At 38.4% G+C, this 13,367-nt stretch overlaps 1 protein-coding gene across 1 annotated transcript in view; it reads right to left on the bottom strand.

Annotated features, from left to right (window-relative positions):
• The window catches only part of OXCT1 (3-oxoacid CoA-transferase 1), a 103,608-nt gene that overhangs the window by 86,030 nt on the left and 4,211 nt on the right, over positions 1-13,367 (bottom strand). Inside the window, exons 2-3 of the mRNA XM_070743383.1 lie at positions 9,116-9,224; positions 4,281-4,371 (exon numbers count right to left, since the gene is read on the bottom strand). Of these exons, the coding sequence (XP_070599484.1) occupies positions 4,281-4,371; positions 9,116-9,224 (200 nt within the window). The remainder of the gene's footprint in view (positions 1-4,280; positions 4,372-9,115; positions 9,225-13,367) is intronic.

The raw sequence follows: 13,367 nt of genomic DNA, 5'->3' as shown, positions 1-13,367 counted from the left end.
TCTTGGACATGACTTTTTCCCACACCAATACCAACCAGAATCAGTCAAAGAGAAATGAGAAAAAAACCCATAACACTGTTCTGTATTTCCTATGGCCACTTTGCTATCTCAGTACTATGTCTACTGCTCAAAAAAATAAAGGGAATACTCAAAGAACACATCCTAGATCTGAATGAATGAAATACAGTGGTACCTCAAGATACAAACCCCTCGTCTTACGAACAACTCGTGATACGAACCCGGGGTTCAGAAAAATGTTGCCTCTTCTTACGAACTTTTTTCAAGTTACGAACCGGCGTTCGGAGACAGCTGGGAAGCCGCGCGGCTGTTTTAAAAGGTGACAGCCGGGCGGCGGGGCTTCCCAGAAGCCTCCCGAACGCCGGTTCGTAACTCGAAAAAAGTTCGTAAGAAGAGACAACATTTTTCTGAACCCCGGGTTCGGTTCGGGAGGTTGCTGGGAAGCCCCGCCGCCTGACTGTCACCTTTTATAACAGCCGCGCGGCTTCCCAGCTGTCTCCCGAAGCCAAACACGGAAGTTCGGGTTTGGCGTTTGGCTTCGGGAGACAGCTGGGAAGCCGCGCGGCTGTTTTAAAAGGTGACAGCCGGGCGGCGGGGCTTCCCAGAAGCCTCCCGAACGCCGGTTCGTAACTCCAAAAAAGTTCATAAGAAGAGGCAACATTTTTCTGAACCCCGGGTTCGGTTCGGGAGGTTGCTGGAAAGCCCCCCAGCGCGGCTGTCACCTTTTAAAACAGCCGCGCCGCTTCCCAGCAGTCGCGGAACGCCGGTTTTTTGCGGGGAGGGGTTTTGGTTGCACGGATTAATTGACGTTACATTGTTTCCTATGGGAAACAATGTTTCATCTTACGAACCTTTCGTCTTATGAACCTCTTCCTTGCACCAATTAAGTTCGTATCATGAGGTATTACTGTATTCTCATTGAATACTTTGTTCTGTACAAAGTTGAATGTGCTGACAACAGGTGAAATTTATTGTCAATCAGTGTTGCTTCTTAAGCGGACAGTTTGATTTCACAGAAGTTTGATTTACTTGGAGTTATATTTTATTTATTTATTTATTTATTTAATTAGATTTGTATGCCGCCCCTCTCCGAGGATTTTGTTGTTTAAGTGTTCCCTTTTTTTTTTTTTGAGCAGTGTATTATGTCCTGGCCCAAATTCTGATTTAAAAGACTACAGATAATATATTTCTGTTAAAGACCTCTGCAACTGCAACTGCCTACCAGATTAAGGCCCTTACCAACTGCACATTCCTGAGAGATGCCCTCAGAAAAATGGACCAGCATATCTGGTTTCTAGGGTAGTCACATCTTTTGGATGGGAGAAGCATCACCAGCAAGCAAAAAACAATCAGAAAATGACCTGGCCATGACAAAAGACACAATATCTTCCAGCCCTCAGGTCAAGTTTCAAGATAAAATTAGATTGAATGTGCGACTTCTGGTAACTCATAGCTCTTGATTATCTGGGTCAAGTTCATGGTTATCATGAACTCCTGAACCGTTCCCAATTCAATGCCATCTGGGGGCAGGTTACAATCCGCACAGATTATCATCAGCCTTAGGGATTCCATGGCCGGCACAGCAATTGAATCAAGCAGCTCAGACAAGGCTATTGCTGCACAACAGGAAGCTGATTCAGCAGCAACAAATCCACTTGAAATCTAATTTCAACAACAAGACCTCACTTGTATTTCTCTATAGCACAAAGCCTCTGAAAGCTGTCATAGCTTCTTGAGTGACAGCTGCCATCTCCCCTGCCCCAGGTCATAGCTGTTGTCGGAACACAATACATAGGAACTCTAGGCTGATCCCTCTTTTAATTCCACCCCAGGTTCTGACATTCCTTCTCCTAAACACTTAAAATCTGAGATTAGCACCCAACAAAAAAGAGAAAGCTACCATAAATTTAAGGATTTCAACACTGAAAAGGCAAAAGAACAAAATGCAGTGCCAAATTTCTCAATTTTACAGCGCTGTCTAAATCTTTTTCAACTCCCAACAAAGAGAATTAGTGGGGGGGAAATGGCATTTCATAGACACCATGGTAAAGTTTCACATCATTTTGGTGCATGGTATCTGTTTCTCAAAATAGTATTCAGGCTAGGAAATGAAAAATTGCTGAAAGTGTTTGAATGACTGAAAAAGTGGACTTATCTAATCATTTAGTTGCACTGTCAACAGTAGCACTGATAACTAAGGGAGAAAAACTTTCAATGTTTAACCTCAGTACCACGTTCAAAAGTGTTAAAATAACCAGTCTAAATCAGGTTTCCTATTCTATAGAATAGTTATTCACGTTCTTTCTATAGAATAGTTATTCACGTTCTTTCTGTATAGGTGAAATGCTCACCTATATCAGTAAAAACAGGGGAGCATTTACTTTAAAAAATGTAGCATTAGGTGTTTTGTAGATTAAGTATAATGAAAGAGTTATTAATTTAAGGGTTTCCCCTTTAAAAATATTTTAAATGTTTCAGAAATCCAAGAAAAGATTGGACAGCCATTTATCTAGTATGATACAAGGACTTTTGCAGTAACCCATTATCAGAATTAAGAATGCACTATATTATTTCCAAGGCAATGCTCCCATAGTTAAACAAAGGAATAAAAAAGACACCTGTGCTTTAATTATTTGGACAAAACACCAAAAGATTTTGCTTACTCCTCAAAGGATTAACAAGAGGTTAATACAGGATGTACCTTAAAAGCTAACTCCTATTGTGAAAGTCTTCCTAGCATTATTTGAACATTCTAGTTAGAAGTCCCTGACCAAGAATCAGTATTTTCAATATATGGGTATACATATGATAAATTCATAGAAATATTTATCTGGTTCATAATTTAGCTATTGGTTTTACCTGCTAACTATGTTTTCATATATTAAATAGATGCCAGGCTATGTGGTTTGGGTAAATAGTGTAGAAATGTATAAATTGTGTGCCTGCTTTGCAAGGGGAAAGGAGTTATTATTATTTGAGTTATTATATTTATCAACTGGTGGAGGAAATTTACATATATGTTTGTTTTCTCTTATTTATGCACTTCCTTGGTGTAGTCTTGTTTAGCTTTGTTTTGTTATTGTATTGGGGAGAGTTTGTATTTTAATGTTTTAAATAAAATAAAAACTGAGTTAAAAAAGAATAAATCCTCATTCATAACACTAGCCATTTGCAATCTTAAATAGTGTTTTATCGTGGCTTGTTGAATAAGCCACAAAAGTCAGGTTTACACATTGCAAGGGGGAAACAAATTAATCCTTCCTATTTAAAATACAGTGTTAAATTTTATTGAGGTAGTTTAAAATTAAACTGTTTTATATTATTCAGCTATATTGTATTACTGCTTGTTGTATATAGAGATCAAAAATTAAATATTAAAGAAAATTGTGAATTTTTAGGTAATTTTTATTTTTATTTTTCACCATACCAACTTCTTCAATACATTTTGGAATATTTTCATGTTATAATAAAAACAGCATTGAGTTAGTACAGTATTTATAGTTAATCTGCCCCCCCAAAAAATTATTAGCTCCCAATTAATTACTTCCAGTGTCAATCCAGCCCCCCCAGCCTTGACATCTGGATATTTTGTCATCTGTATCCAGAAAATTGTGCATTCATTTACTTCCATACCATAAGCTCAATAAGATCAAAACGCACGGGGATGGATGTTTTACTGATTCATTTTATGAAGTCACTGTATTGCTGAATTGCAGTTTGAGACCCTCTACTTTACATATTAATACTTGAAGAACCAAGTACAATAATAAGGTGATGATTTTATATTACAAAAAAAATATCAACCTTTTTTCAACTTGTTTTAAACCAGTTTTCAAAAACCTCTGAAATATTATTGCATTTGTGCATTTCATGTTCTAGCATTCTGTAATCCAATGTTTTATTATTTTCAACCATGACTTTTATGGGTGACCAACTGAAGCTTATTGCAGATATTTAAATGAATGAATAACTTACCCTCTGCAATAGCAATGACAGCAGCCCTGTTTATGACATGATTATGTACCACTGATGGGTAGTCATGCCATTAACAGGTGCAGCAATATAAGTAGAGAGAGAAGAATACAGCCAAAGTTCAGACTTAATTGAACTTGCGAAACAAAAACAAAAAAGTAGCCTCATCAGTTAAAATTGCAAAATAGGTTCTTCACAAAGCAAAGATAAGGAATTTCTTTTCCCTGTGCAGCATTACTAGGGATGTTTAAAATAATCCTAATGACTGGTATTGGGGGAAGAATACCTACCCTGCATTGTTACTGACAGCTGTTATTCCTTTTACACCAGTCTTCAACAAAGCTCCTATGAGGTTCTCTGGAATTCCACAGAGCCCAAAACCTATGTGACACAAATTGTTCAGCAGTGAATAACTCTATTTTGAAAATATCGTTCTCCCACGTCAATCCACTGACCCAATTCTACTGCATTTCTCAATTCAGGAAAAGGCATCCTATAACTTGGATTTTGGAGCAGCCAAAACTTTTAGCCAATAATCAGAATAAGACACCCCAAAACCATAATTTATCATGCAGCTGTCAGAGACTCATAGATAATCCAACCCTAGCAATTCAATGAGCTGTGAACTGTGTAAGCTGTGAAATGAAATGTGGGAAGAGGAAGACCTGAATCATAAATAAAAACGGGGGAAATTTCTTGGTAATATGTAAACCGTTATACACTTAAAAGTCTTGAAAGATATTTAACTCCTTGGATCTCAGTCTATTTCTGCAAAGGTAGATATACATCACAAGACTGACAAATGTTATAATAAATGTGATAGTTTTTGTAAGCAAAACTTTACAGCAAAGGAAATTACCATATTATTATAATAGATTTATTAACATTACCAGTAATCTTTATTTAGTGACCATAATTGGGACTGCAATTTAGTTATTAAGTGAAGCAGTTGCAAAGGGAAAAATCATGTGGTCACAAATCTGTTTATGAGATTATTTCGGATTTCCTTTTCTTTGCAAAACTGCAAAGGTTGTACATTCAATTCATTGGCTGCAAAGTTATCTTTTCATAACTGTCATAACTAAATGGTTATTAATCAAGGGCTATTTGAATTCAGAATGCAGATTTGCCACTGCTAAAACCAATCATGCTTTTCTAATATATTGATTTTATACTGCTTTAATCTTTCTGAGAATGAGTCTTGTAATACTTCAACTTTCACAATAAAACAATCTACTAAATTATTATCTTCTCTAATTTTCCAGGCTGAAGCAATTTTCTTGTTCATAAATTTGTAGAAGAAATCAAAGCCATTTAGAAGAGGAATGGACAATGTTGAACAACCTTATTTGATGGAACAATCATATGTAACTCTTCAATATGATACCAGAAACTCCCCAATAATAAGTAGTGTCAGGACAAAATTAGAAGATAGAGCTAGAACAAAACATAAACCATGATTTAATTTCCATCAATATTTTAATGAGATAAATCAAAATTATTGTTCTTCTACCTATCATATTCAAGACATGATTGAATGGTAACTTCTAGAGCAGTGTTTTTCAACCAGTGTGCTGCAGCACACTAGTGTGCCGTGAGATATGGTCAGGTGTGCCATGGGAAAATTAAACATGGGTCCCCAAACTACGGCCCACATGCCGGATATGGCCCGCGGAGGCCATTTATCTGGCCTGCCGCCAGTCACCTCCATCTGAACATAAACATTCCCCTCATAATCCCTCCACCTATCAGCAACAGGAAGAATGGAGGCACATGGAACGCTCATTGACCAATCACCTTCTAGGATTCATCCCGACCACTTGTCATTATGTAGCTGCGGCAAGTAGTTGAAGCTGCTACTCCTCTCCATGGTCCCGATTTCTAATCCTGATCAGTACTGGAGGTAAATGTTGCCACCATTACATGAAGTCTCAGCATCAGCTGGTTATGTCTATCCTGATGGTGTATATAGATATTTGATCTTTTTCTTTTTATAAGAGGCCCATGCAGAGGGTGATATACAATGCATTGCAATGCATCACAATGTTATCTATATTGTATATGGCCTCATGAAGGCTCATCTTCTTAAAGAGCTCAAATCTCTATATATGGTTGGTGGTGTGCCCCAGGATTTTGTAAATGTAAAAAATGTGCCGTGGCTCAAAAAAGGTTGAAAATCACTGTTCTAAGGAATCACCGGTTTCTGGGATCTCAGGATACAGCATCCATTATTTAAAAACCTTTACATTCTCAGTTTTTAAGGATTTTTATAGACTAAACTAAATCTATCTGAGAAAAAGACAGTGGGACAATAGTCATTTCCAGTTTTTACTCTACTTAGATTCTTTTTTTAACCAGCCAAAATATTATAAACGCTCCCCATACATCCATTCATACATTTCAGCAGTTGTGTGTTCTGTTTTTCTTCACTGCTGGTTTGCTTAGGGATGCACCATGCGGGCGCGTTGTGCGTCGTGCACTGTGCTAAAACAAAGCAAGCTGCTGTGGCCTAGAGGTGGAGCTCTTGCCTCACAATCAGGAGGTTGTGAGTTCGATCCTAGGTAGGGTCAAATGTAGGGTCTCCTGATTGGGCAGGGGGTTGAACTGGATGACCCGCAAGGTCCCTTCCAACTCTGTTAATCTATAAAGCTTCTACACAGGCACAGAAGCAAAAAACCAAGTTGGCGACATCTATGGCACCGCCCAGAGAACTGGCTCGGAGGCGTGGCAGACCTAGATCGCTGCCGGTTCCAGTGACTTAGGCCGCCAAGTTACTACTGGTTCTATAGAACCGATGTAAACTGGGAAGAACATACCTCTGCACCTCAAGTATACATAATATACATGTATCTCTTATAGAGGCATGCATGAAACATTGAAAATTACAGATTTAAATCAGTCGAGGGTCCCTACCTTTTGCCACTACCGGAACACTCCTGGAGACCGGCACAGGCGCACGCGCATCCAGCGGGCAGGCTTGTGTGTCCTCAGATGAGATTTGGCTTCTGCACATGTGTCAGAAGCCAAATCTTGTGCGATGACGCATGGGTGAGAGAGATTTCAATATCTTTGCTTCTGCGCATGCACAGAAGCAGAAAAAGCCAAAAATGGGTGAAATCTCACGCAAGAGAGCATCCTCGTGTGAGATTTCGTTTCTGGTGCATATGCAGAAGCCAAATCTCATGCGGGCATGCATGTGCATATGTCAGGGGCGCAAAGATGCATTTCCATTACTGGAACCCCGATCCCAGCCGTACTAGGTGCAGCCCACTGCTGATTTAAATACATACAGGTATTGGTAGTCCTTGCTTAACAACCCTAACTGAGACTGCCAAATCCATCAGTAGGTGGAGGCAGTCACCAAGTAGGAAATCACATGACTGGGACTGGGCGTTCTAGCTGGAAAGAGACAAGACCTTTGTATTGACTTTCGCATCTTCTGATTTTATCCACCTAATTACTTCCCTGCCCTTCAGAATGCTCAAGTGCCTGCTTACTATCTTATACTCATTGAAGAGCAATGGGATTGCGCCATAGCTCAGGGCTGGGAGCCGCAGGCATGCTACATGAACAGCTTACTCTCTTGCAATACCTTGCTCTTCCTCTGCAATCATACCCTGCCAGGAGAGAGGTGTGGAGGCAAGGCTCCAAAAAAGGAGAGACTGCTTGCAGAAATTGCTTGCTTCTTTTTAGTCCTCACTTGCAGAACAAAAAGATTAGCAACAAAGAGATCTGTACAAAGCAAGGATTTCATCATCTTTCGGCTGTGGCGAGGAGGGCATTTGCCCAGGTTCGCCTGGTGCACCAGTTGCGGCCCTATTTGGACAGGGAGTCATTGCTCACAGTCGCTCATGCCCTCATCACCTCGAGGTTCGATTACTGCAACACTCTCTACATGGGGCTACCTTTGAAAAGTGTTCGGAAACTTCAGATCGTGCAGAATGCGGCCGCGAGAGCCATTGTGGGGCTTCCTAGATTCGCCCACGTCTCTGCAACACTCCGTGGCCTGCATTGGCTGCCGATCAGTTTCCGGTCACAATTCAAAGCCCTACATGGCATTGGACCAGAGTACCTCCGGAACCGCCTGCTACCGCACAAATCTCAGTGACCGATAAGGTCCCACAGAGTTGGCCTTCTCCGGGTCTCATCAACTAAACAATGTCGTTTGGCGGGCCCCAGGGGAACAGCCTTCTCTGTGGTGGCCCCGGCCCTCTGGAATCAACTCCCCCCAGAGATTAGAACTGCCTCCACCCTCCTTGTCTTTCGTAAATTACTCAAGACCCATCTATACCGCCAGGCATGGGGGAGTTGAGACACCTTTCCCCCAGGCTTTTTTATATTTATGTTTGGATATGTATGTGTTGTTTGTTTTTTAAATATGATAGGGTTTTTATGTGCTTTTAATATTAGATTTGTTTTCGCTAGAATATTGTTTTTATTGTTGTTGTGAGCCGCCCTGAGTCTTCGGAGAGGGGCGGCATACAAATCTAATAAATTGAATTGAATTGAATTGATTTGGATATTTTTTGCTCTTCTACAAATTGAAAGCAAAGTGATTGCATTTATTCATTATGTTTTATTTATTTATAAAATGTATTGGCCGCCCATCTTACCACAGGGTAAACTCTGGGCAGCTTACAATTATAACAGATAAATACAAATGTATACTCACAAGGGAAAGCTATACAGCTTACTCTCTTGAGATCCCTTCCTCTCCAATCTCTTCACTCTGGTAAAGGAGTCAGGCAAAGAAGAAATTGCCCACAGAAATCACTTGCTTTTTTTTTCTATCCCTGGCAAGAGATTGGAGCAGAAAAAAATTCAAGAAAGTACTGTAAGTTGTATAGCGCACCCGTGTTTCCCACCATGATTGCATTGCTTTTAAGCAAACAGCTTACTCTCTTGAATTTTTTCTCTCCAATCTCTCAACTCTGCACAGGAGGAAAAAAGAAAAGCCACAGCTGAGGCACAGAACACCAAAGATGGGCTACAATGGAGATCATGTGACGGATAAATTGTAAATTTCTTTTTTCATCACCATTGTAACTTTGAAGTTGCTAAAAGATCAGTAAATGAGAACTACCTGTAGTTTATATGGGGAAAATAGTGGAGGTTCACTACTTACCACCAACAAGGAGAGTGGACCCACTGGGTATGTCTTTCACTACTTCTACTGGATCAGTATAAAATTGGGTATTGTGACAGGAACTGGTTGAAAAATAACAGCCGCAGGTCTAAAAGTAAAGGGGGAAAAAAGAGGAGGGGGGATTTGAGAATGTCATACATCCAACATTATATAGTTAGTGCAAATAACAGATTTCTTAACTGTGTATTCTGTGAAACAGGTATATAAAGCGATTTCCACTGATGTAGGATTACAAACTATGCACAAAATACATATTAGAGCTTTATATCACACTAAAATCACACACTCACACAAAACATAGAATGCAATACTCTTGATATTGCACTAGTGAATTTAACAACCAAATATAAAACTATATCTATATGGGAAATAAACTAAAACTTAACAAAAAAAGACCCAGATAATTTACAAGTTCAGTCTTTGCTTATTATTAGATATAATAAATATTAAATATAAATCATATAGAGACTTTCTGTGCCCTCCTTTGCATATCAACCTTATAAAGGAATCTCACAAATTTACAAAGCACACATTTCTTGCATTCAGTCTTTAATATTTAGTTTTAGTTTTCCTTTTGCTTGGAAGAAATATTTTCATTTAGGCTCAGTAAAACCCAAGCCTTCAGAAAAAGTAAATTCCATGTTTCTGACATGTAGTTCAACATTATAATCACACCTTTAACAACCATGTTTTTGCAAAGTTTTATTAAGGGATCCTAAAGAACATAACTATCGTATGGAACAAAGAGCCTTTACATTTCTTATGACAACACAAAACCTTCATGAGAGGTTCCTATGTATCATCAGGATACATGTGAAAGAGCTTACAGAGCACAGTGAAGTCTGAAAAATTAAGGTGACCTCAATTACAGAGAAAATCTCAGTTTCTATACATTTTGTGGGCTTTCATATGATGAGCTGTAACAGTAGGTGTTCCTGAGTAACAAAACTTCCAAACAATATAAATTGTGTGGGAGGGAGAGAGGGAAATATACACATTATATATGTATCAGTTCTGTGTGTATGAAAAAAAATCATGCCAAATATATGAAATCAGATTATCAGAAAGCAGCTGTCAAAACACTGAAAGTTTTCTATTTTACTAAGCATAGTCAGATAGGTCTCTTACCCAATTTAAAATTAAAGAACTGTAATATGAGAAGTTGCTGATCAGCCACAAGCATCTGAACATTTGACAGGCGAGCAAGTCATGTTCTCACATCTCCTTACACCAGAATTGCCTTCTTTAATTCTCCCTTAGCATGTATAGTACGGTAATGTGAGCACAGCCCTAATGATTTGTAAACCATGATTTGTGACCTAGAACATCATATATCATATGTAGCATCGCATCATGTAAATTTGTGTACACATATCTTTGCATAAAGCTCCATTCTTTTTTCTGGTGCTGCATGATATAATATTGCTGGGCAGAAGAGGACAATTCTTTAGAATAGAATAGAATAGAATAGAATAGAATAGAATAGAATATGTTATTGGACCCACAAGTAATTTGTCTTGGTGCATATGCTCTCAGTGTAGGTAAAAGAAAAGATTCATTAAAAAGATATATAAAAGGACAAGTCTCAGTTATACTCTGATAAAAGGAAAGACTGCAAACATATATATTGGGGAGGGCGGGGAATGATTCAGACATTATACGTTGCTGAGGAAAAGACCCAATTCCTTATAATAAAGAACTGAGAGCCTGTGTGTTGGACTAGGAGCAGGAAAACCCAAATTGTAATGTTCTGGATAATTTTGAGGCAGTCACTCTCTTTCGGTCCAACTGATATTTTCCTTTTTGTGAGGAAAAAACAAGAGGGAAGCTCTAGATAGAGCACTCAAATAAAAATAAATATGAATAAAAATGTCCCAAATAAAAGTAGGGATATAAATCTATTATATTAGACATGGGGCTATCTTTGAAGAGCGTTTGAAAACTACAAATCGTGCAAAACGCAGCCACATGAGTGGAGTGTCTCTCCAGCACTCCATGGACTGCACTGGTTGCCGATTGGTTTCCAGACTCAATTCAAAGTGTTGGTTATGACGTATAAAATCCTACATGGCATCAGACCAGATTGCTTGCACGACTGCCTCCTGCCACATGTATCCCAATGGCCGGTGAGGTCCCACAGAGTTGACCTTCTCCAGGTTCTGTCAACTAGACAATGTCGCTTGGCGGGATCTAGGGGAAGAGCCTTCTTTGTGGGGGCTCCAGCCAACTGGAATCAACTGCCCCCAGAGATCTGCACTGCCCCCACCCTCCTTGCCTTCCACAAAAGCCTTAAGACACATTTATGTCATCAGGCTTGGGACCTAGGCCCCTGGCTAAAGAATGTAATGTATGTGTGTAGTGTGAATGGCATTGACTGAATTTTAATACTAATGGAGTTTTAAATTAGCTGTTTTAAAGTACAGTAATTGAATTATGATGCTGCATTGTTTTTATATGTTGTGAGCCACTCCGAGTCTTCGGAGAGGGGCGGCATACAAGTCTAATAAATAATAATAATAATAATTATTATTATTATTATTATTATATCAAATAAATAAATAAATAAACAAACAAATGTGAGCAGTACGGGCTACTCTCAGAAAATTCTTGAAGACAGCTTTCTGCAATCTAGAATCTTCCTTATGTTGGGATCCTGGGAGGGCCAGGAATTCTGTAAGATGCATCTGGAAGGCTCTAGAGCAGAGATGGGGAACAATGGCCCCTTTAAGACCGGTGGATTTTGATTCTCAGAATTCTTGAGACAGCCATGGTGAAGAACAGTGTTTTTCAAACTTGGCAACTTTAGGATCGGTGGACTTCAACTCCCAGAGTTCCCCAGCGACCATGGGAGTTGAGGTCCACCCATCCTAAACTTGACAAATTTGCAAAACATTATTATAGAGGGAGACAATTAGTCTAGACTCTAGGGCAAAAGTACCAGACACGTTGTCTAATCCTTATTGTTGTCACATACTTGGAACTGTCTCCCCATCTTTCTTGAACAGCATATTATTTAGCACTAAGTAAGAGCAAGTTACCAGGTACTTCAAAAATTAGAGTTAACTAAGAAAAATATTGGTATTTCTTAGGAATTGCTTGAAATGCTGTTCTCCCAAACACAAAAATCTGCAAAAATATTGCTTTCTTGATCAGAGTATGAAAAAGACATACAAAACTCTAGTGTATAATGGCTAGCTCTTAACAATCACCTGAATATTTAAGACAAGAACTAACAACTTTGGGATTACTGAACAACTAACTACTTCTTAATTATTTAGAAAAAAGGGTACTGCACAGGTAGAAAAATAGAAGTATTAAAATAATAATACTCTTGACTTCAAAAATAAGGCTCTTCTTACAGGGTGAAAAAATATACCTGCAACATGTTTGTCTACCCATGCCCTATTATTAAGAAATAACAGCTTCATTCATAAACAGGATTACTATCTTAAGCAATTCCTAAACATAACAAGAATAAAGGTGAACCTATTTTATTATGCTTGCCACTGACAAATCAAAACAACTAATTTAATCTAGTGGTCCAGTTCAACAGGTCCTGATTGAGAATCAGTGTCTTCCAATAACATAAGTACCAAGCAGCAAAATAATTCCAAGAAAAATAAATGAATTTTAATTCCAAATTAGGATTCAACTGTGTGACCTGTTTTAGAATCTGACAGTATTCTCACAATCATTCTGTCCAGAAATTATCAACTGATGGTACAAGTTGCCAAAAGTTAGGCAATGAAGAAATAAATTTTCCTAGCAAACTATTTCTCTTTTGTAATCAGAAAGAACGATATCGACAACCTCTAGGCAATACCAATATAACTGTCAAAAAGGAGGCATGAAAAATGTGAATTTTCATGAATGAATGCAGTGTTTTATTATCACTGGCACTGTTTTGTATTATTATTATTATTATTATTATTATTATTATTATTATTATTATTATTATTTATTAGATTTGTATGCCGCACCTCTCCGTAGACTCGGGGCGGCTCACAGCAATAATAAATATGTATTTATTCTTAGAAATTTGCTCCACATTTGATCACTATGCTTCCTCATTTAAGATTTCTTGATCTTCAACAATATTACTGAGACACGAGATGACCCATTTAAATGTCAAACATTAAAAATGTACAAGTAAAACAAAGCACGGTCATCTTTGCAACCACTTTTCAGCCTTGGTGTATAAGTTATTTGGAACTTAAAAATTTACATAAAA

Source organism: Erythrolamprus reginae, chromosome 2, assembly GCF_031021105.1.
Source record: "Erythrolamprus reginae isolate rEryReg1 chromosome 2, rEryReg1.hap1, whole genome shotgun sequence".
In the NCBI taxonomy this organism is placed as follows: Eukaryota; Metazoa; Chordata; class Lepidosauria; order Squamata; family Dipsadidae; genus Erythrolamprus; species Erythrolamprus reginae.
The sequence above is the reverse complement of the archived record's forward strand: the minus strand, read 5'-3'. Positions and strand labels throughout refer to the sequence as shown.